This window comes from Coturnix japonica, chromosome 2 (assembly GCF_054131305.1).
Source record: "Coturnix japonica strain WE chromosome 2, WE-NBRP24, whole genome shotgun sequence".
In the NCBI taxonomy this organism is placed as follows: Eukaryota; Metazoa; Chordata; class Aves; order Galliformes; family Phasianidae; genus Coturnix; species Coturnix japonica.
This window is the reverse complement of record NC_140664.1, coordinates 18,803,617-18,826,034: the sequence shown is the minus strand read 5'-3', so window position 1 is coordinate 18,826,034 and position 22,418 is coordinate 18,803,617. Positions and strand designations below refer to the sequence as shown.

General features: G+C 41.4%; 1 protein-coding gene across 5 annotated transcripts; it reads right to left on the bottom strand.

Moving 5' to 3' along the window:
• Positions 1 to 584: 584 nt before the first annotated feature.
• ANKRD46 (ankyrin repeat domain 46) lies at positions 585 to 18,047 on the bottom strand. Of its 5 annotated transcripts, none has more exons than XM_085539386.1 (5): positions 18,016 to 18,047; positions 17,620 to 17,726; positions 11,955 to 12,297; positions 10,519 to 10,677; positions 585 to 1,256 (listed from the first exon to the last, which is right to left on the bottom strand). In XM_085539386.1, exons 3-5 carry the CDS (start codon positions 12,263 to 12,265, stop codon positions 1,175 to 1,177), a joined length of 552 nt encoding a protein of 183 aa, XP_085395512.1. In that variant the 5' UTR covers positions 12,266 to 12,297; positions 17,620 to 17,726; positions 18,016 to 18,047; the 3' UTR covers positions 585 to 1,174. The 5 variants fall into 5 exon arrangements, with proteins under 5 accessions (XP_085395512.1, XP_085395511.1, XP_032298711.1 ...); XM_085539385.1 differs by lacking the exon at positions 585 to 1,256 and adding an exon at positions 5,433 to 7,508 and having other exon boundaries at positions 17,838 to 18,047; XM_032442820.2 differs by lacking the exon at positions 585 to 1,256 and adding an exon at positions 5,433 to 7,508 and having other exon boundaries at positions 17,924 to 18,047.
• Between the last annotated feature and the right edge of the window lie 4,371 nt (positions 18,048 to 22,418).

The window sequence follows — 22,418 nt, the reverse complement described above, 5'->3', positions numbered from 1 at the left end:
TCCCATCTCTTAACATCTGTTTTGGCCTCAGGAGACTATTATTTCTGTGCTCTAGCAAAAACCTTGTAATGGAAAGAAAACATCTCCAGTGCTGTATGTTCCCTCTGGAAGGCTATTGCAGTGTCTTCTACTTGCACAGCGTAAGCCCACATGGAGCCATAAGCAGAAGAAGGGTGATAAATCTAAGGCATCCCTGTCTGCTGTTCTTGTGACTTCTGCTGCTGCTGTCAGATAAAAGCATGCAGGGGTTACTATACTGTGACATGGAGCAGGGGCTGGTCAGATCTGTACCACTAAAAGAGTCTTGTAGATAGTATACAAACTCCTCAGATCCATCAACCTAAACCAGGCCCCGTTTGTCCATAGGTCAGATTTGGGGCATTTTCTGCAGAAAGCTGAGCACCAAAAATAGAATCATTTAGTTTGGAAAAGACCGTCAGGATTATCAAGTCCAACCATCAACTCTACTAAGAAGTTTAATGGTGTTCTGTGTCAATTGCTGGTTCCTATAAGTCATAAGGGAAAGGTATATTTATATCTTCATCTGGATCTCTCTTACAATTATTAAATCATGAGCAAGTTAGTAAACTTTTGGAGCACGTATTTTAATAGCACAGAACATCTTGATTTTAAAGGAACATGGATCATCAAGTCCGGCTTCTGGCTCCACACAGGACCACCCAAAATTCAACCCTGTGTCTGAGAGCATTCTCCAAATGTTTCTTGAACTCTGGCAGTTTGGGTTGTGAGCTCTGCCCTGAGGAAGCTGTTCCAGTGCTTACACACAACTTAGTTTGATTTAGTGAAGGTACCAAAAGAATCCAGTACATCATTAGGGAATGAAGTAAAACTGAAAACAAGGCTAGTTTCCTGTGTCATTATTACAGGAGGATGGAGATTCAAAAGATCAAAGCAGTGAACTGGAGCCAATTCACAAGCCACTCTTCAAAATATACGTGTTCCATCCCATAGACCTTCCAGCACAGACTAGACAAAGGAAATGGAGATAACCTGTAGTGTACAATAGTTTGGGTAAGACAGAAAGTGCAGTAAGCAAAGGAGACAGCAAGTTGGAACTAACTGCTCTAATGAAACATACCTGTTGCTTGAAAGAAGAGAAGAGCTTTCAAAACTTTATGCCTCCAAGCTGCAGAACATACACAAAAGGCCAAGATCAAGATCTTCCATGAAAATATTCAGCCTTCTGGCAGAGCACTTCCATATGCCCAACACGCGATTCCCAGGATCCTGAATGCCTGAAAATACAAGGAATAGATACCTCTCCAGCTTCACTGCCAGATCTTTTATCTTCCAATTGTTTGTTCCATCTGAGAGACATTCTGGAGGAGCTGGTAAAATCAACATCAATAGCTCCCTTAACCATTACTGCATTTCATTTAAAGACCAGACAAGGTGACAAAGTCCTTAACTCAACCAGTTGTACCACACTAGCAAGTCAGTCACTTTGTAAATCTGAAACTCTGTAACTCTACAAACCAAAGAGAACTGACTAATATTGTGAAACCAATGAATTCACTTAGTGTCAAAACAGAGGAGCTTGGTCAATGAGAAATACCCCTTGGTGAGGCAGGTAATGGGACCTACATAGCCCAAAACTGGAGAAGGAGACCAAGAAAATAGGTCAGTAAGACAGTGCAATGAATAAAAACAGAGCTGACAGCAGATTAAATAGAAATCTGAGGAGAAATGACAAAAACCAGAATTCCTAAATTAGACTTGCCCCAAACTGATCTCACTGGAGGCCTTGTTTACTGTTCCTAAGTCTACTTTTGGCACAGGAGTGCAGAAGTATAGGCACACACATGCTCATTATCTGAGTACATTTGCAGGCTGTAATTCTAATAAACATTAGATTAAAAAAAAAAAAAGTTCCTTGAAGTTTGAAACAAAGAATAAAGCTCAAACCTCTACTATAATTAACGATTTTGAAAACAGCCTTCGGTTCAAGCCCCACGTTATCCACTGGTGTTCATCAACTGACACGGGGATTGAAACCAGCACCATAAATGGGAAAACCACCAGTTCTGTACAAACACGCCTGGCAGGGTTGAGCAGTCCTCAGACAAGCTGACAAAGTCTTCAGTGAGATACTCCTTTAGTAAGATGCTCCTTTAGTAAGATACTCCGTTAGTAAGATACTCCTTTCTCCTTTATGCCCACTTCAGAAACTGTTCATGCCTGCTTAGAACTATGGACATCTACCTACTTCATTTTCTGACTGGAAATATCTCTACAAACCCAAACGAGGCCAGGCATTCAACCTGCAAGGAGACAATTACAATATGGGGAAGAGCACATGGTACTTCACAAATCAAAAGAGAAATCAGCTGTCTCTATTAATTGGTTTTGTTTCAGTGTGAGCACTTTGTTAAGCCAGTACAATCTCCAAATGTCACTGCCCTCATGCCACTGCAAAGCTGCATCACCTTTTCTACTAGAAAACCTACCTGCAAGTGTATGTAACACAACCTGAAGAAATCCTCACGCTGGGGAATTCATATTCTACTGTTCAGAATAAATTCTGATTATTTTTCTTGCTTTGCATTAAGAGAATGTTATCTATTCTTCTCTCTATGGCAAAAGAAAATGAGATGTTTTTGCATGTATTTGATCCTTCATCTGCATTCCTGCCTTCTGATATTTAGATAAATACAATTTAATACAGCAGAAATACTTCAGATTTTGCATAGAGATTCTGTTAATGTTGGGTAAAACTACCTCTGATAACCTAAGAGCAGAAGGATTCTTCTGTAAGAGGAACCAGTAGGGCTTGCACACGAGCAGCTGTTAATGCAGGCACACATTCAAACACGCTGCTGTCTGAAATAGCAGCGTTACAGACACTGAATGTCAAGAAGGGCCAGCTCAGGTTGCACCCCCATGAAACGGCACAATTGCAAGTGGGTGAAATCCTTCTCCTTGCTCAGAGGTTGCTACTGCTCACTATTACACTTCTTACAGACACTGGGATTGGTCTCTGAGCAGTGATTCATAAAGGCACCGCGCTGCTCTGCCTCCCTGCTGCTGCCTTGGCTCACTGCATTCATTTCCTTCCTAATTTCTGCAAACCATTCTACCAGCCAATCCTGTTCCAAGCATCTCCTCGTTATTTCTTTATCCGGAAGGCAGCTTAAAAACCCAAACAGAAACAACATGTCACTGGAAGTCACAGTAGTGACTTCATACATCGACTGCAGCAGCAATTCTCATTTGTTGCTTTTCAGTTTACAGCAGTTTCCAATAGATTTCCCGCTACTTGTCAGTAATGGAAACTAGCAGTTTTGCCTCACTATACTCACTGGGAAATATGGGTTGTTTAATGACTTACAAACAACAAATACCAACGGCAGAGAGACTTTTTCAGTGCTCTGCAGGCTTCAGCTGTGACATCAGAGCAAATTGTGCCTTGCTAAGAGCACAAACTATGCCACTCAATCACAGTCAATCTGAGATTTCCAGTTTTCATTTCCTGTGGCAGCATGACCCTGGGAACACTCCACTCCCCTGTAACGAATAGTGAAGAACTACCAACTACTTGCGTTTATTTCCTAATACTGTGTATTTCAAAAGTGTCCTTCCTTTGAAGTACTTGTAAGAGCACTATGAAAGATGCCAGACACTAACTCAGCTGAAATACTTAGATACGTTTAAGACAACACACGCATCCTGCCACCTGCAAGCGCACAGGCAGAGTTATCTCTACTGTCTCCAGAAATGAATTTTATATTAATAGAGAATTGAGATTTATGATTCACGGGTATTTCAGCACTTACCACATTCACAGAGAACCGTGAGTTAGGAAACTCCACAATGACATCTGAATTCTTCTAGAAAGCCCCAACATCCGAGAGGAGAAACGTAGTTAACAACTGGCTACAACAAGTTCCGTAATGCGGTGGATCACTTATGAAATGTCACAAAGCATATCTCAAGGGATCAATCAATCAGGATTAATGTCGAAAGGGAAGAGCACGGAATGATGGAAAAGCATTCTGACATAATTCTCAGATCACTTAAGACTGATTCAAATCACCAGTTCAAATACGAACCAAGTGACAGTTTGGCTTCAGAAACAGGAACAACTTCAGAAACAACGGGCTGCAGAAACAGATCAACTCGTGTCATCTGACAAAGAAGTCAGCTTCAGGTAGCGTAAGGCAATTCCACCTGAGGAAACTCAATCACAGCCTTGAAGGTGTTCAGCTGCACTTAATTTCAAGGTTAATTCTGAATACATGCTAGACTTGTAGATTTTGAATACAAGTAACAGTATTACCTCCTCCTTTTTTATTTTTAGTTTGCAGGAGTGTTTGTGATGATACACTTCACAGTGACAGACCCCATCTAGTAATGAAATATGTGTTATACTACAGTAGCTGAAAATAATACCCACCCAAGATAGTCACACAACAGACAAAGCGTTCCCTTCCACAAAGTGAAGTATCAATATGAGTGCAAATAGAAGCCCCTGAAGATAAAAATGACATGATGGTAGATGAGGGATGAGGTAAGACATGATCTTGCCATGGAATAAATGCAAATACAGGGAAAGCCCTGAGCAGAGTAGCCTGTATGTCTCTGTTTTACACTCCAGTCTGCTTTATCTTGTTCACCAAGTTATCTTACGACACTGGGGAAAAAAAAACTCCTCTTCACTCCATGACTGTTTTCTCTCTCACTTCCTTCTTCTTAGGCAGAACAAGCTCAAGACAAGAATTTATCATGGATCTGGAAAGGACCCATCAAAATGGAGTCTGCAGATCAAGATATCTAGATATAATAATAAATAATAAAAGAAAACTTATTGATCTACAGACAACCTAAACTAATTAATGTCATTATGCTGCCATAGTGAAACTCACTATGACAAGAGCTTCAAGAGGAAGTGGGTTAAATCCCTCTTTCAGTTCCTCCAAGAAAGAGGGACTGTATTCCTTGAAGCCCAGTGTTTAGAAAGCAAATTCATTCTTTAGAATGAGTCTCTGAACAGTTAATGTTATAAGAAAAGGTATAGCTGTCTTTTTTAACAACGCAAGTGTGCACAGAACAAACTTCTCTTTCAGTCAGATTTCTGTCACGTCGATATTTCAGACAGTAGCAGTCACTATACTCAAACCTGCTCTCCTTGGTTGTCTTATAGGTAGTCTTAAGTCTCGAAGAGCCTTTAGATGACTTCTTCAGTACCTGAAATCTTAGGTAATAAACAGCACAATGTAAAAACAACACTGAAAATAAAGCAGGCAAATCGAAACTATGTGTTTTAAAACCTCATTTAAGCCAACAGCATGGCTTCCATTTCTTAGGAGCAGAATCTCCCAGCTTCTGAAATGCTTCCTATCAATGCAAAATAAAAATCCTTAAAACAGGGTGACATCATTACCACTGCACTAATGCAATAATAAACCAAACCATATTTACAACATGTATTTATTTGTGGCATTCACCCATACTGAGAATACAATTACAAATTATGCATGGAATATATATTGAAACAGTATTATTCGAGATACACTGTACCATTAACAGAAATGTAGTAATCCAGAAAAGTAATTGTGATTTAGAGATGGTTTCACATTTCTCTGTTCGTTAACAGATGCGCTGCAATAGAAATATTCAGACAAAGAGAATGCTGTTCTGTTGGTGGTAGTTTCCTTTTAAGACGTTTTCCTTTTTGTGGTTTTGCAACTGCTAGGAAAGTATTGTTTCATTAACCTCCGGCTTAAGAAATGAGATCAAGATGCAATTTAGAATGGGCCCCATCTTAGTGAAGCCCTTGTCGCACACCAAAATGAAGACAATAACCCTCTTCTTCAAAGACAATAACTCAAACACATAAACAAGAAAGGAGAACATGCACGGTAGTAGAACAGAGGGATGTACTTCTGTAAGTGTAAGTACTTCTAGTAATATTTACAGCAATTTATAATCTTATAAATGTTTGATGTTATTTAGCAACAATTCTGGAGTAGTAAAGTAAATACATATATATATATATCCATTAGGTTTACAGAATTCAATTTTTTGGAGGCTTTGAATGCAACTAAGTGAGTTGCATATCTAACCAGCTTGGAAGGAGACAATCTGCTTTCCTTGAAAACCTACAACTACAGCGTGGCATCATCCTGACCTTCAGAAAAGAGTATGTAACTGATTCATATCTTTGGGTTACTTACAAAGGATTTCACAGCTTACATACAGGATGGGACAGGATATCATTCCATATCATATTCCTAAATACTAACTTCTAAAATATTTTTATTCCACATGCTCAGAAAATTCTTCATAAGCCTGTAAGTGCAGTCTGAAAACAACTGAAAGAGAAAGTAATGGTAGGAAGGAATTCTAATCAATCAAGTCCTTTCCACAAACATGAAAATGATACAACTCTATGGTTCCATGTAGTCCTTGAGGAGGAAAAGAAGTGACCCTTCATGACATGCTTCACAGAGATGATGGCCTTACAAAACTGGTATGTACAAAGCAGAACACCTACATCACTTTAATCCATCCTTACAAAGAAAGGTCTGCTTTGTAACATTTCAGCACAAAGGCAAGTTTCTCACCCTAGGGGCTGAACTATTTTACTTCTCAAGCACTGCAAAAGCTTTAGTTCTACAAAATTCACTTCAAGCACATACTAACATAAAATTTATCTGGGGAAGAAACACCATATTAACCTAATAAATAAAGGAGCGATCTATATAGTGAAGACGTAGTAAGATCAGAACTGTTTATAGTCTTTTTATAAACTATCAGATGAGAAACTGTGGGGAGGCACTAAAAGAACTATGAACACAGAGCTCAGTACTGTCTAAGTATCAGAATGCATTAATATGTCATTCAGATTTGTAGAGGGCTTTTTAAAATCTTTTTTTCTTCCAGCTGAAACACACAATGTTATACAACAACAGATTTACCTCTCCTCTTATAGAATATATATCAAATGTGGTTGTGTACTAGGTTACACAATTCATGCTCAAGAACGTTATACTCATTATAAAAAGCCTCTTCTAATCACAACATTTTATCAGCAGAGAGGATTATCTCCACATCTTGCTTCCAAGTCAAGATGACAGAGGTAGCTTCGGAATGCTTTAGAACTTAGTGTTTTACTCAAAATGAATTCATCTCTCTTCCAGAGGGGTTAACAGTAGGTATAAAAAGCAAACTGTATGTACAGCTGCCACTGTCTGCACCGAGGGAAAAATTCCAAGAAGCTCCAAATAAGATTACAACATGGAAAAGCACAGAGAGCTTCTTTCCACTTGCTTCAGTGCACCAGCTCGGGCTGATTTTCTACAAAAGGAAGCACCCCACTAACATAATATGCTATTCCAAGAGAGAGAAGAGCAATGACAATGATCAGGAGCAGCACCCTCCAGAAGCCCAGGTCTTCCACAAACTCTTGCCACGTCGTGCGGAAGCTGGAGAGAACTCCTTCCCCTTGCTGTAGGTTTGGATTAAGGAGAGAATGGCTTTCCATTGCACTACAAAGGATTAAAGTTAAAAATAAATCAGAGGAAAAGAACACACCTTTAAGTAAGACAGTAATCCTACTCAGGGCAACCAAAACATTCTAAATTAAAAACTAAAGCCACCTGCAGATTGACAGCATTGCCCCTGCTAAATCGAAGCAAAACAGATCAGGAAAAAACTCCTCATTCTAAATTTAGGGTAAGTGAAAGGATATTTTACTAAGCAGGGTAAAGAGAGCGGTATTTCTGTCTGTACGGCTGCGCTGAGTTGGCAGGCTTGCTACCTAAGAAGCCTTCGAAAGTCAATGCTTGTAATTCCTACTAAGCATGGCTTTGTGAATTTAATGGAGCATAAGATAAAAGCTCAAGGGGCACAGCTCTTGTTAACAGAACCAGAAACTACAACTTAAAACTACATTCTGCCAAATGAAATGGCGACTAACCATGACCATTTAGATTCCAAACTCCGTGGTGATCTTTATTACTCTCTGTGTTTCTTTGTGAGAGGCCTCTCCTCTAGCTTAAAAATACCACAGCAAAAATTGCATTTAGAAAAAAATAAACCAACCCCAAACTTTCTGACTTTCAAGGCCAGTTAGTACTGCCGTGTTTTTTGCCGCACGATTCTCAGCAGTTGTTCTGATGTTGGTTTAAACATTCCACCCCCGATCCATCAAGCTCCCTTAAATTGTCAAGCTACAAATTAGAGACTGCAACTCTCACTTTTAAATGAGAAGAATTAGAATGCTACAGTCATCTCGGCCACAAATCAGCTTTAGAAAAAACGTGAGTTGTTTCAAATACCGATTGGCTTCTTGTACCTTCCCCATTTTGCTGGTTTCACAATTGGTCTATATGAATTTTCACTTTATTTCACTTACATTTTATTCCAGTCATTAGTACAGCCCTACTCCTCCTCGCTCGAGTGAAATTGCACACATGGGCGTTTAGAGCATTGTGCTTTGACAAGCACAGAAAGCCAACAGTGAAACTGCGTATGTAGTGAAATCAAAGCAGAAAGGAAGCAGAAAAGCAAAACACTTCTTCCTTTCCTCTAATTGCTTTCACTTTGCCATATTCCTACGTATCTCTTACACTGATAATGACAGAATGCCTTACATGGAAAAGAATTTCCAAATCAAAACTAATTGTAGAAATGCTACCGTTCACCACTTGTGTTATTGGAGATAAAGGTCTCATTTATTAATTGCTCTTCCAAGATTACGCCATGGAAAAATTTCACACTATTCATATGTTTTTCTTTCTTCTGAGGTAGTACAGCCAAAGAAGAATAATTAACCTCAACTCCCATAGCTTACTGAAGCATCGCAGTGTGATGCGCAGAAGCTTTCAGAAACTGTATATTAAACAGCTTGCCTTTTTTGCTTCTAGGGTATTTAGTTTGCTGTAAAGCTACTGTAGTTTGCCCATAGCTACAGGATTTAGTCATCCTCCTTGCTCATGATTTCCTAAGCAAAACAAAGACATTATTAGAAGACAGCCACTGGCACAAGACATAACTACTCACTAAGTATGAACTAGTTAATACATAACCACACAGAGATTAAATAAAGCTGCAGTGTGATTCAAGTGAAAAGATCACATTGAATAGAAAAGGGGACACAGAAAACGCTGTTGATATTTTATGTAGCAACCCAACTAAAAGTAATGGTGTTCAAGACGTTTTTTTCTTATGACAAATTACATCTGCTTAAGCAATAGTTACAGAATCATGGAATGGCCTGGGTTGAAAAGGACCACAATGACCATCTACTTTCAACCCCCCTGCTATGTGCAGGGTCACCAACCACCAGACCAGGCTGCCCAGAGCCACATCCAGCCTGGCCTTGAATGCCTGCAGGGATGGGGCATCCACAACCTCCTTGGGCAACCTGTTCCAGTGTGTCACCACCTTCTGTGTGAAAATAGCATTGCAGCAAAGCATCCTACAGAGGAGTCCATGCCACACAGCCCAGGCAGATGTTCTTTTCTGTTTCAGCATAATATGGAAGTTCGCCTCTGGCTGTATTTGTGGGCATAACTGTCAGTCACAACAGACAGTGCAGAGGTCACCTGTGCTGACAGACAGAGGTGTTCTCTGCCTCCTGACAAAGCAAGAGAATAGAAATTTGATCTAAGTTTTGGCCTCTGCTTCCAGACCAGCAGCAACCATTTGCAAAACAACCAGAGAAGTCTGAAATCTGAAAGTTGCTCAAGAGTGAAGGTTGCGGATTGCAAGAAAACCATTATTTTTCAGTAGGTTGGTAGATAACGTAAAGAGGAGGGAGGGAAGAGGACAGAAAGTCATTCATCTAAGCAAAATTCATCTAAATGGTGAATAAAAAAAATACAAAGGGGGAGGAGTGAAACTGTGGCAGTCTGAAAAGCCAACTGTTACAAAGACATTATTTATTTACAAAGCAAACAGCATACAAGCTCACTTGCTTCTACTGCCGCAGGCATCTGTTATTTGTTACTCTAAATATAATATATTTCAGACATGTTAAATACGTTCACAAACAAGCTGGGTAAAGGCACTGTTTATATGTCTGTGCCCCTCCCCAAGGAGAACTGCTGACTTCCTTGCCAAACCAAACAATGTAACATTGATGAAGGTCAAGTAACAGAAAGGAAGCTATGCTCATTAAAGAGACACTATCAAATCAAAAACTGCCATCCTAACTATCCTCTGAGCTGCCTGGGTCCCACTTCTTAGCACCAGTAAGATCTTTCTTTCTGTGTCAGAACCTGTGTTAGTTATGCCCAGTCCCAGAACCAGACCTCAAGTTCAGAGAGATGAAAAGCCTGCTGCCCTTTCTTTATATTGACAACCCATCTTAATGGAAGTGTGGTAGGTGAGCGAGTACTACTGGCATTTCTCACTTCCCCCCTTATTCTCTTTGACTTCGTGATAAAGGGTACAATCATAACAATCTAGAAGCAACAAACACGTACTAATAAAGATGAATTTTCCATACACATAACTATTTCTCCCAGTATCTCTTTTTTGTTTTGTGAATACCTTTCGCTTTCAGCAGTTTGCATCGTTTCCAGCTTTGAGTGGGCTCCTCTGTTAAATCCTTTCACCTCTTGCTCCTCCAAAGATTCCAGCAGTCTGATCACATCTTTATTTACACCCCTCCGTTTTGCAAGAACAAGCGGCGTTGCACCTTGGTGATTGCTAAAATAATGCCACAAAAGGACACGAGAAGAAAATGAATTTGATACAAGTCAACTTAGCACAACACAAGTGTAAAACTTAGTGCTCAGAACTATTTTCTTATACAGGACTGTAAGCAATTCTCATCTATAAAAGTGATACCATAAACGACTACAGAAGAATACCGGTGTATTTAGGCCTGAAATAGCACAACTCCTTTTCCCACAAATAAAATCAAAACTTCTAGTGTTCTAATTTAATTGGAATCTCCAGGTGTTGTAACAAAAGAGAGTAGATTTACGGCAGTGTCTGAGGTTAAGCATGGTTTCAAGAAGTTGTGCAATCTGTTTCTTCATAGTTCCTTTTTCCACATGGGTATGAGGACATAAGGGAAAAATGAAATAAAATCAAGATGGCCCCTCTGCTACTTTTAAAGTAATACCGAATAGGGCCGGAGCTGCCTTCAGATTAGGGATTTGCACCAGAGTTGCTGGAAGTAAGAAAAAGAAACTACAGCCCTTGAAGAATCTGGCCTGCCAGTAACTCCTTTTGCTGGGATGAAAGCATCAATGGGGGACGAGTGAAAAGGGAACAGACACAAAACAAAAACATTCTGAAGTTTGAAATATTTTGCATGCATTGTTACAGTGCAGAAAGTTCCACAAACAAAATAAGTCAGTTGCTGCAATGAAATAGCTACTTATTTGTAGCTTGAGAGCCTGCATCTGAGCACTGGCATCTGACAGCTGCTGGAAGCCAGAGGGAAAGAATATACAATATTTAAAAGAAGGAGTGAGTCAGACTTTGAGGGAGTGGGAAAACACTGAAAAGAAGCATTGTCACCAAAGGAGTATGGGAATGAACTGACACACACATATACTGTATTTCCTTTGTCTTATACAGTGCAACAATTAACACAAAAGCACTGTGGTGGAAAAAATCCTCTTAAAGCAGTCAATGTGATTTTCTTCTTTGGTGCCAACCACCCACACCTTGCTGTCTGGCCAAACCAGGATAGCAGTGTCATCGCAGAGGCAGAATTAGATACAGCAGCCCACACCAGCAGCTGCTATTTTTATTTGCTTTGCTTGTTGCACTTGATCAGCAGAACTGGCCTCTTATTGTTTTCCTGTCTTTTTTTTCTTCTTTTATTAAGTGATATCATACAAAGTTGAACTGCACTAAATACAGTATCTCAGCAACAGCAGATTTGTATAAAATATTCCTGAGATGAATGCTAATACATTACAAAACACGTGCTGTTAATGACAAAAAGCCAAGCAGAAAAAGCAACTTACCAAATATCGATTTTAAGTCCATTCGAAACAAGGAACTGGATGGTATCCACATGCCCACACAGGTGAAGGGCTGTATTACCTTGATAATCAGTGGCCAGAAGGTCAGCACCAAATTTGTGCAAGAGTTGACAGATGTCTACGTTTCCTCTGGCTGCAGCAAGATGAAGGCCGGTTCGGCCCCGGCTGTCACGAATATTTGGGTCAAAACCACTCTCTAACAGGCGTTTGGAATAGTTAAAATCTCCATCAATACAAGCCTGCAGCAGCGGCACGTTTGTCTGGGAAGAATCATTCACAAAAACGTAGGACATGGTTCTGAATGTCTCTGGAATAGATGACAAACCTGCAAGAAAAGGCGGGAAAAGCATCGTTGAAGCCAAGCAAGTACAAAATCTAGTCCCTTCAGATTCATATTAGATGAAGGATTAATTCCTTTGCTGCATCAGGAAGATATATTTCAATGTTGATTTATGCTTCATGAAGAAGAAAATAAAAGCAGATAAAGTCTGAATGGAAACTGTCATTTCATGTGAAGCAGCATCTCTCTCTCTTGATCAAGTTCTGCAGTTTGGGATAAGGTGTAGCTGTGTCCTGGTTAACTCTACAAACCCCTTGTAAGACTACTATATGCAGGCTTACATTTTCTCATCTATACAAGGTATTCTACATTAGTGCACCCACTCAGCTATGAGAATGGAAATGTAGCCAGTAGCCAAAGAATTCAATTATAAACTCTCAAGAAAATGAGAGAATTATGAAGTTTCCCCATATTTCTTCCCCGTCACACTCAAGATCAAAGCAACCACAGGGCTATATCTAAAGTTTACGCACTGGTTTAATTAGCAGTATTGGGACTGTTGAGGTTATTAAACTTCTCTCCTTTGCATTTCCTACTTGGACAAACCTTGCTAAATGTTCCAACAACATCCAGCTTCCCCGTGCAGGAATGCACAACTTTTTGCCCCTATCTTGGCTGCAGAAGCGAAAGCGTTGGGAATAACTGCTATGTACTGCTCTCTGTATAAGGAATGATTTGAGGTAGAGGACATTCTGCTGGGCTCCAAGTATGTTTTTAAGCATGTGTTGGTATATCTCTGACTTGAACACACTTTCCCACAATTATTTCCAGTAGCAAAAAGCAAGTTCATTGATCATAGAATCATAGAATTACCCAGGTTGGAAAATACCTTGAAGATCATCAAGTCCAACCGCAGCCTAACCAGTACCCTAACTCTAAAAACCCTACACTAAATCATATCCCTGAGTACCACATCCAAACGGCTCTTAAACACAACCAGGGATGGCGATTCAACCACCTCCCTGGGGAGCCTATTCCAGTACCTAACTACCCTTTCTGTAAAGAAGTTCTTCCTAATACTCAACCTAAACTTGCCCTGGCGCAACTTGAGGCCATTTCCCCTCGTCCTGTCACTTGTCACTAGTGAGAAGAGACCTGCCCCACTCTCACTGTAAGCACCTTTCAGGTACTGGAAGAGGGCGATAAGGTCTCCCCTTAACCTCCTTTTCCCCAGACTAAACAGCCCCAGCTTCCTCAGCCTCTCCTTGTAGGGCTGATTCTCCAAGCCCTTCATGAGCCTCGTTGCCCTTCTCTGGACCTGCTCCAGTACCTCCATGTCTTTCCTGTGCTGAGGTGCCCAAAACTGAACACAAATACAGCATCAAACATTTCTTGTAAGGTTAGCATCATTTAAGGCACTAGCAGATTTCTTAAAACATTAAACGGAAAGCAAGGAAATGCTTACATTTTCAGTGAGTCTGCTACAAAACCTTGGGGGTGCAAAGCCAGGACTGCCAGCTGACAGCGATTTCAATTTTCTTGACCACTTTGCACCCAAATAATAAATGAGATCAGAACGTTTCAACTCTGCGAGTGCAATCCCTGCTCAGGCCCAATTTCTGCATGGTGTGGCTGTCACCTTCACTTTCTGCACTAAATCTTCCCTAATGTAAGACCATAAATAACACAGAAACCTCCAATTATCAGCATGTTAACAGCATCTCAACAGCACAAAACTCTACTTATACTTGATAAAATGATCGTGGCTTGCTTACAACGTAGTGTTTGAGTGATTAAACCTCTTCAATAAAAAAAGGCCTAACATATATCAACAACAGAATATTATACTGGAAGAAAAATAGGCTATTTGAGAAACGGTGTGGTACGCTCTGCTAAATTCAGCTCATGTTTATATTTTCATACCAGATGTGTAGGTCCGGTAAAGCCCTCCAGAATTTCCTGTCACTTCACACACACAACGGTGATTAAACATAAGCTAATAATAACACCAGAAATCCCCTCACCGCTTCTCAGGAAAGGAAGCACAAGGATTCACAGGGACCAGGAAGTGCAACTGCAAATATTTCCATTCAGATTTTATTATTACTACGATATTTGAGAACTCAGCGCTGAAGAGCGGATGACTGAAGTGAAATCTCAGGATTTCACAGTCAGAAAAAACAGTAACAAAAAAAAATAACCCTGCTGTGAAGATCTAATTAAGCAGACTTCGAAAAACATCTGAAGCGTGATTCTCTTTAAATTGCTTCTGAAGGTGAATCAGAAAACAAGGCTGAACCTACATGGAAGCTGGCACACCTCCCCTTCCACACTCGTGTCACAGCTCAATTCAAAAGGCAGAGCCAAATGCAAGTCTTCTTACTGCTGAAACTACTCAATTTGCACCAACTGTGGATGGTTTTATTTCACAGCAACTGCATGGTTTTGCCTCATTAGGTTCAACAGTTACCAAACTGCTCCAGAAGAAGGAGCTACATTGTTTAAGCCAGCTCTCCACCACCACAATATGAATGGACTTGATGAGCTGTAATTAATCACCCAGCCACTGCTACACGACTTACCAGTTCTGCAAAACAACACTGTGCCCAAGAACATCCAGAAAATCTGAAGTAATTGTCACTTCAGAATAATGGCACGATGTCAACTGGCACAACAGTTGATGGTGCTCAGTATTAAGACAAACACACCTAGAATTCACGTGTCAGCGGAGTGATCAGCAGAGAAACTGCCACTGACAGTAAATGGAAATGTAACATCAAGGACAAATAACATCTTCCTCATGCGGCCTCAGCAAACACATCATGTCTTGGGTCCGTGTTTCAATTTGCTGCAGATCTTGCAGCAGTCTGCTGGGAAAGAAGCCAACCCCAACTGAGCAACGCACCATCCACAGTACGAGCATTATTTGTATCTAGAAGAATGCTGCCACCAAGTGGACTGAGTGAAGTTATGCATCGTGATGGATAACCCTGGATCCACGCAGTCTGGCTTTTCTAGATTTTATGGCGTTTCCTTATTTCCTCCGAAGAAAAATCACAGAAAACACAGGCTGGTAAGCCAAGCAATGACATCTTGTAGTGAGGAGCCCAAAACTGAACACAGTATTCAAGATGCGGCCTCACCAGAGCTGAGTAGAGGAGGATGATCACCTCTCTGCTCCTGCTGGCCACACACTATACAGGCCAGGATGCTGTTGGCCACCTGGGCACACTGTCGGCTCACGTTCAGCTGAGCATCGACCAACACCCCCAGGTCCCTTTCCTCTTCACATTCATCCAGCCACTCATCCCCAGGCCTATAGTGCTGCATGGGGTTAATGTGGCCAAAGTACAGGACCCAGCACTTGGCCTTGTTGAACCTCATCCCATTAACCTCATCCCAGAGATCCAGCCTATCCAGATCCCTTTAGAGGGCCTCCCTGCCCTTGGGCGCATCAACACCACGTCCCAACTTGGTGTAATGAAAATCAGGAAATCAGTTTATCAAAGCAGCACTGATAAATGATACACTCACAGCTTCCAAGGAGTTGAAATCTCTGTCAACACACTGTGATTTTAAAGAATTAACTGAGCCATGCTGGACCGTGTTATACGTTATGGTGAGATGGAACAGTCACACTATTCAGGCTGCATTTCTAATGAATATCTGCTGACGTTGTTTTTCTAAAATAGCTACTTCAGAATGCTCGGAGTACAAAATTTCATCCATACAAACAAACCTGCAGTGCCAGCATCTGCATAAGTTTGTGTCTGAAGGGCCTGGAGGTGGGCAGAACAGCAGGCTCCAAGCTCAAGGATAACTGGCAATCCTGGGGAATGGCAGGGAGGTCACCCTTTGGCTCCTGGTCTGCACAGAGGCTGGAACCAACCAAGAATGTAATAGACAATGGTTGGAAGGGAGTGAAATGGCTTTGAAACTATAACTACGACATCTGGGAGAGAGACAGCTCAGTTGCTGTTAATCAACAGCAGTTATATTCTGCTGAACCTAGAAACAAAAGACCACTGATACTGGTAAAACTTCTGCCTCAAGATAACTTAGCCCACAATTTCATAGAGGCTCAGGATTCTTTTTACCCTAACTAAATCATACCACAGTATTCAGCTACACTGAACTCCCTGTGTCACTGTATTATATTTTACTATCCAGGTCCCTTCCTCAGTTTGGCAATTCATTTTCTAATGAATTTCTCTTTCTAATTTTTCACCTCAATTTTATCTGCATGTGAGAAACCTTCTTTGTACCGTGACTGAGATCCTTAAAAGCCTCTACCAGGGAATTAAATGCTTCCCAAAAATCCAAGAAAGCCCTTATAAATCACATCACCTAAATCTACAACAATAGTCTTTAATCCTTAGTGGAAGCTGATGAGACTTAAAAGATTGTATACCTCTAAAAAGGTACCCAGCTTCAGGTAGAACCAGTCCCAAACAAATGCAGGCAGAGAAAGCGTAGGTGTACAGCTCTCTCTGCACTCGTCTGGCAAAGATGAAAGGCCAAGTGTCCAGGACCACCCATGGGAAAACAATAAATCGGGAGCCTCTCCCAAAACATGCTGCCATTTCTCTATCCCCAACCCATTATGCTGATCTGATGCAGTAAGAGGTCATGAGCATGCTGAACAATGTGTTATCTACACACGCTAACAGATTTTATAATGTGAAATTCTGCTGATGTAGCTGGGCTACCTGGATGTGAAAGATTTGCCTGCTGGTAAGGCTGCTGTAACTACAGCTCTGTTCCCTTAGCTTCAGGTTTCAGTTTGTATCTCTATAGTACTCTTCCAAGCAGCCCTTCCTTCCTGTACTCTACTGATAAAATTCCAATTGACCAAGTCCTACAGCACAGGTTTCTGTGAGGTACTGCAGGGGATCAGAGCCAAACTTTGGTCCCACGTACTTAGTGGACATCTCCTTTAAATGCTGAAGCAAACCCAAACAAACTTGAACTCTTCAGTACTACACATTCTTAGCATCATCACTAAATACTAAAGCAAACCACAACAAACCTGAGTGTTTCAGTATCTGTCCTTTTGACTTATGCCAAAGCAGCATCTCAATGTAAAATAATAACCAATAACTGAAGTTTGGTGCCACAGATGCATGCACTCAAGCCGACCTGTCAGCCTGGCATCTACACTGACAGCGTGACTATGGGTGGTCTTCAGAGAAAGCTGAACACACCAGGGCTCTTGTATTTCACAACATGCATATAAACAGATGCCCTCCAAAATACACTATGCCCACATTAAGTGGAGTATCTGGAAGCAGAGCACAAGCGAGATCATGAATGAGGCAACCAACAGACTCAGTGGAAGAGGAAAGAACCCTCAGAATCCCACCATACCTGAATCCTCAGCAGAGCCACTAGCAGTTCACTCTGTGGTCGACTGGGTGTCACACGTCCCCAGGCTGCAGATGAGGACTTCAAGGCCGCATGCATTCAGAAATAAACTGCACAAGAACAGAAACTGGGTCAGACGGATCATGAATACGTACAACTTCAGGCACTTCTTGAGATCCCTCTCTCTGCCTCCGCATCCTCACCCGCCCGGCAGTGCCCACCTCAGCGCTCGCGGTGCCACAACCACAGCGCTGCCCTGCGGCCTGCAGGCCGCCCGCCCGCCCCGCCTGGCTCTGGCGAACCCTACCGCTCCCACTGCCCGCACACGGACACACCGACACCCGCTGCTCCTTCCCCAGCCCGACGGACGCGATCTCCGACCCGAAAGCGCCGCGTTACCTGCCCGGCTTCGGCCGCTCCTCGGTGCATACAGAGGAGCGGAGAGGAGGCGGAGAGGCCGCGAGTCCCCCCTGGCGGTGGGAGGCCGCGCGGTGAAGGAAGGCCGCCGGGGCTGAGGCGGAAAGGGACCCTTTGGAGTAGTACTCTGATCCTGTCCTGGAAGCACTACAAATTGACCTGTTTTGTGTATAAAACTATCCACTCCATGTGCCTGAATCACTGTAATCAAATCTGGAGTGTTGTCTTCACCATCCTTTGAGGAACCCTGAAAAAACACTGGAGAGAATCACAGAATCACAGAATGACCCGGGTTGGAAGGGACCTCAAGGATCATGTAGTTCCAACCCCCCTGCCTGGCAGGGCCACCAAACATACACATTTACTAGATCAGGTTGCCCAGGGCCCCGTCCAACCTGGCCTTGAACACCTCCAAGGACGGGGCATCCACAACCTCCCTGGGCAGCCTGTTCCAGGGCCTAACCACTCTCCTAGAGAAGAACTTCCCCCAAGAAGAAACAGTATAAAGGCAATCAGCCAAATCAGAATTAGCCCATCGGGTTCGTTTTATACAGTATATAAGTAAAACAGTTTTCCTGCAGGAAGAGTAATTCCAGAAACAAACTCAGTGAAATACTTACAAGAGAATCAAGCTGCCAGCTTCTCAAGGTGTTAATTCCAAAGCTGACCTCTGGGGTTTGATCAGTCGGCAGTTTCATGCAGCAGTTAATCTCCTTATTGCCAACATAGATGTCAGCTGAGCAGCCTGCTTCTGTATGGTCACAAACACAGGAATAGAGCCATACATATATCCATAGAATTGTGCTTCTCGAATCTTCTCCAAGAACTGTACCAGAAAGAGAACTAAAATTATTCACCATAGAAACACTTGAAATCCACTGATTGGAAAAGAAAGGGGTTATAAAGAAAATACGTCAGATTCCTAATCCTCTTTCTCTGCTCCAATATGGCCATGCTTGATTCAGACAATCGTGCAATCAGTCTTGACTTAGAAAGGTGAGGGTTTTTTGTTTGTTTTTTTGGACCTGAATATGATGAGCTGAGTCTTCTGAATGCTTATCAGCCATGGTGAGAGGAAGAAATAAAACTAGCCAGTAGATTATACTGTGAGTGACTATCCCAGCAGTTTGAATTTCATTTTAATTTCCTAAACTTATGCCAAACCAGAACATTTAGTTCTGGCAAGAGGAAGGCCATGCTTCACAGTCAAAGTTCTTGCTAACGCCTGGGATCCAAGCTATTCCTTTGGGATATTTTAAAATGATAGTAGAGATAGGAACCTCCTTTTCTATTTGGTAGATCAATATCTAACAGGGAAATGTGAGACCTGGGCCCGCAGCTCAAACCAGTCCACAAAACTCTGCTGTGATTTCAGTCACAACCTCTGGAATCTTTGCTCCAAAATTCACTCTTTTAATCTGTTTATATTGTTCCTAAGATACCATACTACCTTTTTAATGTACCATTTTATATTTGCTTTGTTTGTATGCTTTTTGTAGGAACTCAGGGTCTTGCGTCTGCCCTTCTGCTGGCTTAATCTAGTTACTTTTTACTTCCTGGCCTGCCTGAAAAGATTTTTACATATGTTAATTGCAGAAATAGTCAACATATTAGAAAATACATTCTTTTTCACATGCATAAGAAAAGACATATGAAAGCAGCTTTTCTCCCTACCCCCCTGCTTAGATGTTGGGACTAGTTTGCTCTATGCTGTTCTTTCCTCCTATATTAATAGTTCCCAAACCTACTACAGCCTGACATACCTACAGCTCAGAATTCAAGAGTTGTAATATAACAGAAGACTGCTTACATACAGAGACTTGAAAATGAAGTGGATGCCCAAGTATGTCTTGTTTTGTGCAGCATCTTTTCCATGCACAAAAAAGAAATGTTATATGAGTTTGCTAAAAAGAAATAAATAAGTACAAGTAAATCAGTAGCTATACCCCCACATAGAAAGCAGGGACAAAAGAATTGAACAAAAGCTCTTTATGAACGTATTTGCTATTAATGTATCACACAAAACATTTCAAGTCACTTTGGATAGTTTTGTATCACTTTGGATATAAGGAAAAAGTCTTATACAGTGAGGGTGGTGAGGCACTGGAACAGGTTGTCTAGAGATGTGGTGGATTCCCCCATCCCTGCAGGCTTTGAAGGTAAGGCTGGATCAGGCCCTGGGCAACTTGATCTAGCCTGTTCATTGTAGGGGAGCTGTATTAGGTGACCTTTAAATATCCCTTCCAACTCTAAGGGTTCTATGATTCTATGATTCTAAGTCAGGGCTTATCCGTATGAAAGTTGGTAAGACTCTTAGAGCATCTACTGCCACTGCTGTCATGATAACATACAAGGGCTAACCTTGGTCCATCTCTGGTATCAACTACAGCATAACCGCAGCAGGAACAAGATCAGCTTAACAGCAAAGCAAGTTAAATAGTCAGTTATCTGAGCACCAACAGCTAGCTTGGGACAGGACATCTTAACAGAACTGGTAGCTTCAACTCTTAGCTTGCTAAAACCAATTAGCTTTTCACCTTTTCATTGTAGGGAGGAGTAGAACAGACCACAACCACAGCAGTGAGCCATTGAAGTGGCTCAGCTAAACTAACGGAGCCTCAGGGCACTGCCTGACAAACAGAACTTTGGCACCAGACTCTCTATCCCCAGGGTTTATCCTCACCCACAAGTCAGCTCAACTGTTTGCTGTGCATCCAGAGAGGCTGCGGAGCCAGCCTGGGATGAAGACAGCCCAGCAAATCCAAAAAAAATTGGTCAACAACTTATTTTAACTTCAGTTATCTCTCCAGCCCAGTTCATTTTGTCTCCTCTCACAGTTCTGTCAGTGCAACTGAGGAGGAGACCAAGGTGTGAGGAAACGAAAGGGGAAGATGCTCAAGTAATCGCCTCAGGTATTTTGCTTATTGCTAAATAGAAGCGAGCATGTTAGAAAATAAGTAGTATCTGCCTAAACTGAGCTGCAGTTTGCAATTTGGAATTCAAAATTTCCTTTTATATTGTTTTGTATGTGTATTCCCATTCATGGTCATTGCATCGTACAGGTATAAGAGTTAGGAGCAAAGTAGCAGCAAAAGTACCTCTCATGTTCTGAAAGTGAGAGAATAAATATCTTGCTGCAGTAAAGTTCTTCTTCACTTATGCTCTTACAGAATATCCTTCCCTCAAAACAAAGCTAAGCAGGATAGATATTTCTGCACTTAAACTATATATGGATATAAGCTTCCAAGACCAGTACTTCTCTTGAATGGAAGACCAGACAACAGCACTCTAACTGATAAATAGGAAGGAGAGCATGAAACTTTTCAGTGGTCACTGCTTTCCTGGGCACTTTTCTCCCTTTATGGTGTCTAAAGACCCAACAATGTAAACGTTTGTAAATATCACAGTTCAGAAGAACACGAACATGATTTCTAACAAGTAAATGATGTGTTGACAGTGGACCGTGGGTTCATTTGGACTTGATGTGTTTGTGGAGAATATCAAAGATACATAAAAATGTAAACAATTTAAAGTATTTTCTGTTTTCATGTGTATCTAATTATATCGGAATCCAAAGGAAAAGCGAACCACCTCTGATCGCACTAGAGCAGCATACAGAATGTGTTATACCAGGATGCATTTGAGACTGTGAAAGCCGGGGATTCTGTGCACTCAGCAATACCTTTCATAGGCAGAGAGAAGGGAATGATAAATAAAACAAGCACAGACAGTAATTTTCCTGCCCTGCTGAGTAAGCCTGAGTTTACTGCTGGACCTTGATCTCAAAAATGTTCAGAGGAGTATTAACAACTTTATGTAGATGAGGAGAGTGAATAGAAAGCTAAGTGGCTTGTCAAGATGAAGCAGAGTGGTTGCATTGCCCAGCTTCACTCCAGTCAACAGCAGAGACAATGTTCACTTCCCGGGTTTGGCCACAGCCTATGCAAATCCCATGCCTGGATCCAGCCTTATTCACATTGGGAAAAAGGATATTGGAGACCACCAAGAGCACAAAAGACTATTCACATTCTATGAATAAAGCAACTCACAGCCTCAATTTACAGCTTGCTCAACAGAGCTGTGTTTGATTTTAGTTTTCTATCAGTTAAGAAACGAGGCATGTCATGATATAGAGGAAAATAAGCCACAGATAGTGGCTTACTTAGTTATCTATAACTATAATAAAGATTTCTTGTTCTATTATTTAACTCAGAATGTGATCTGTGAATTACAAAGAGTTTTGTTTAGGTATAGCATCTGATCAAGTGACTAGAGAAGAGATAGACCTAATAGTTCCTGCATGGTAAGGTTGCTATTTACCATGCAAAAGGAAAGGGGCATGATACAAATATCTCTTGCCTCACCCTCATCAGATATAATGGGAG

Coding starts and splice junctions, on each gene's coding strand:
- ANKRD46 (XM_085539385.1), bottom strand. CDS start 12,265: ATGTCCTACGTTTTTGTGAATGATTCTTCCCAGACAAACGTGCCGCTG. Junction 10,678..11,954: donor GGACTTAAAATCGATATTTG/GTAAGTTGCTTT, acceptor GCATTATTTTAG/CAATCACCAAGGTGCAACGC. Junction 7,509..10,518: donor CAAACTGCTGAAAGCGAAAG/GTATTCACAAAA, acceptor AATCCTTTGTAG/TGCAATGGAAAGCCATTCTC.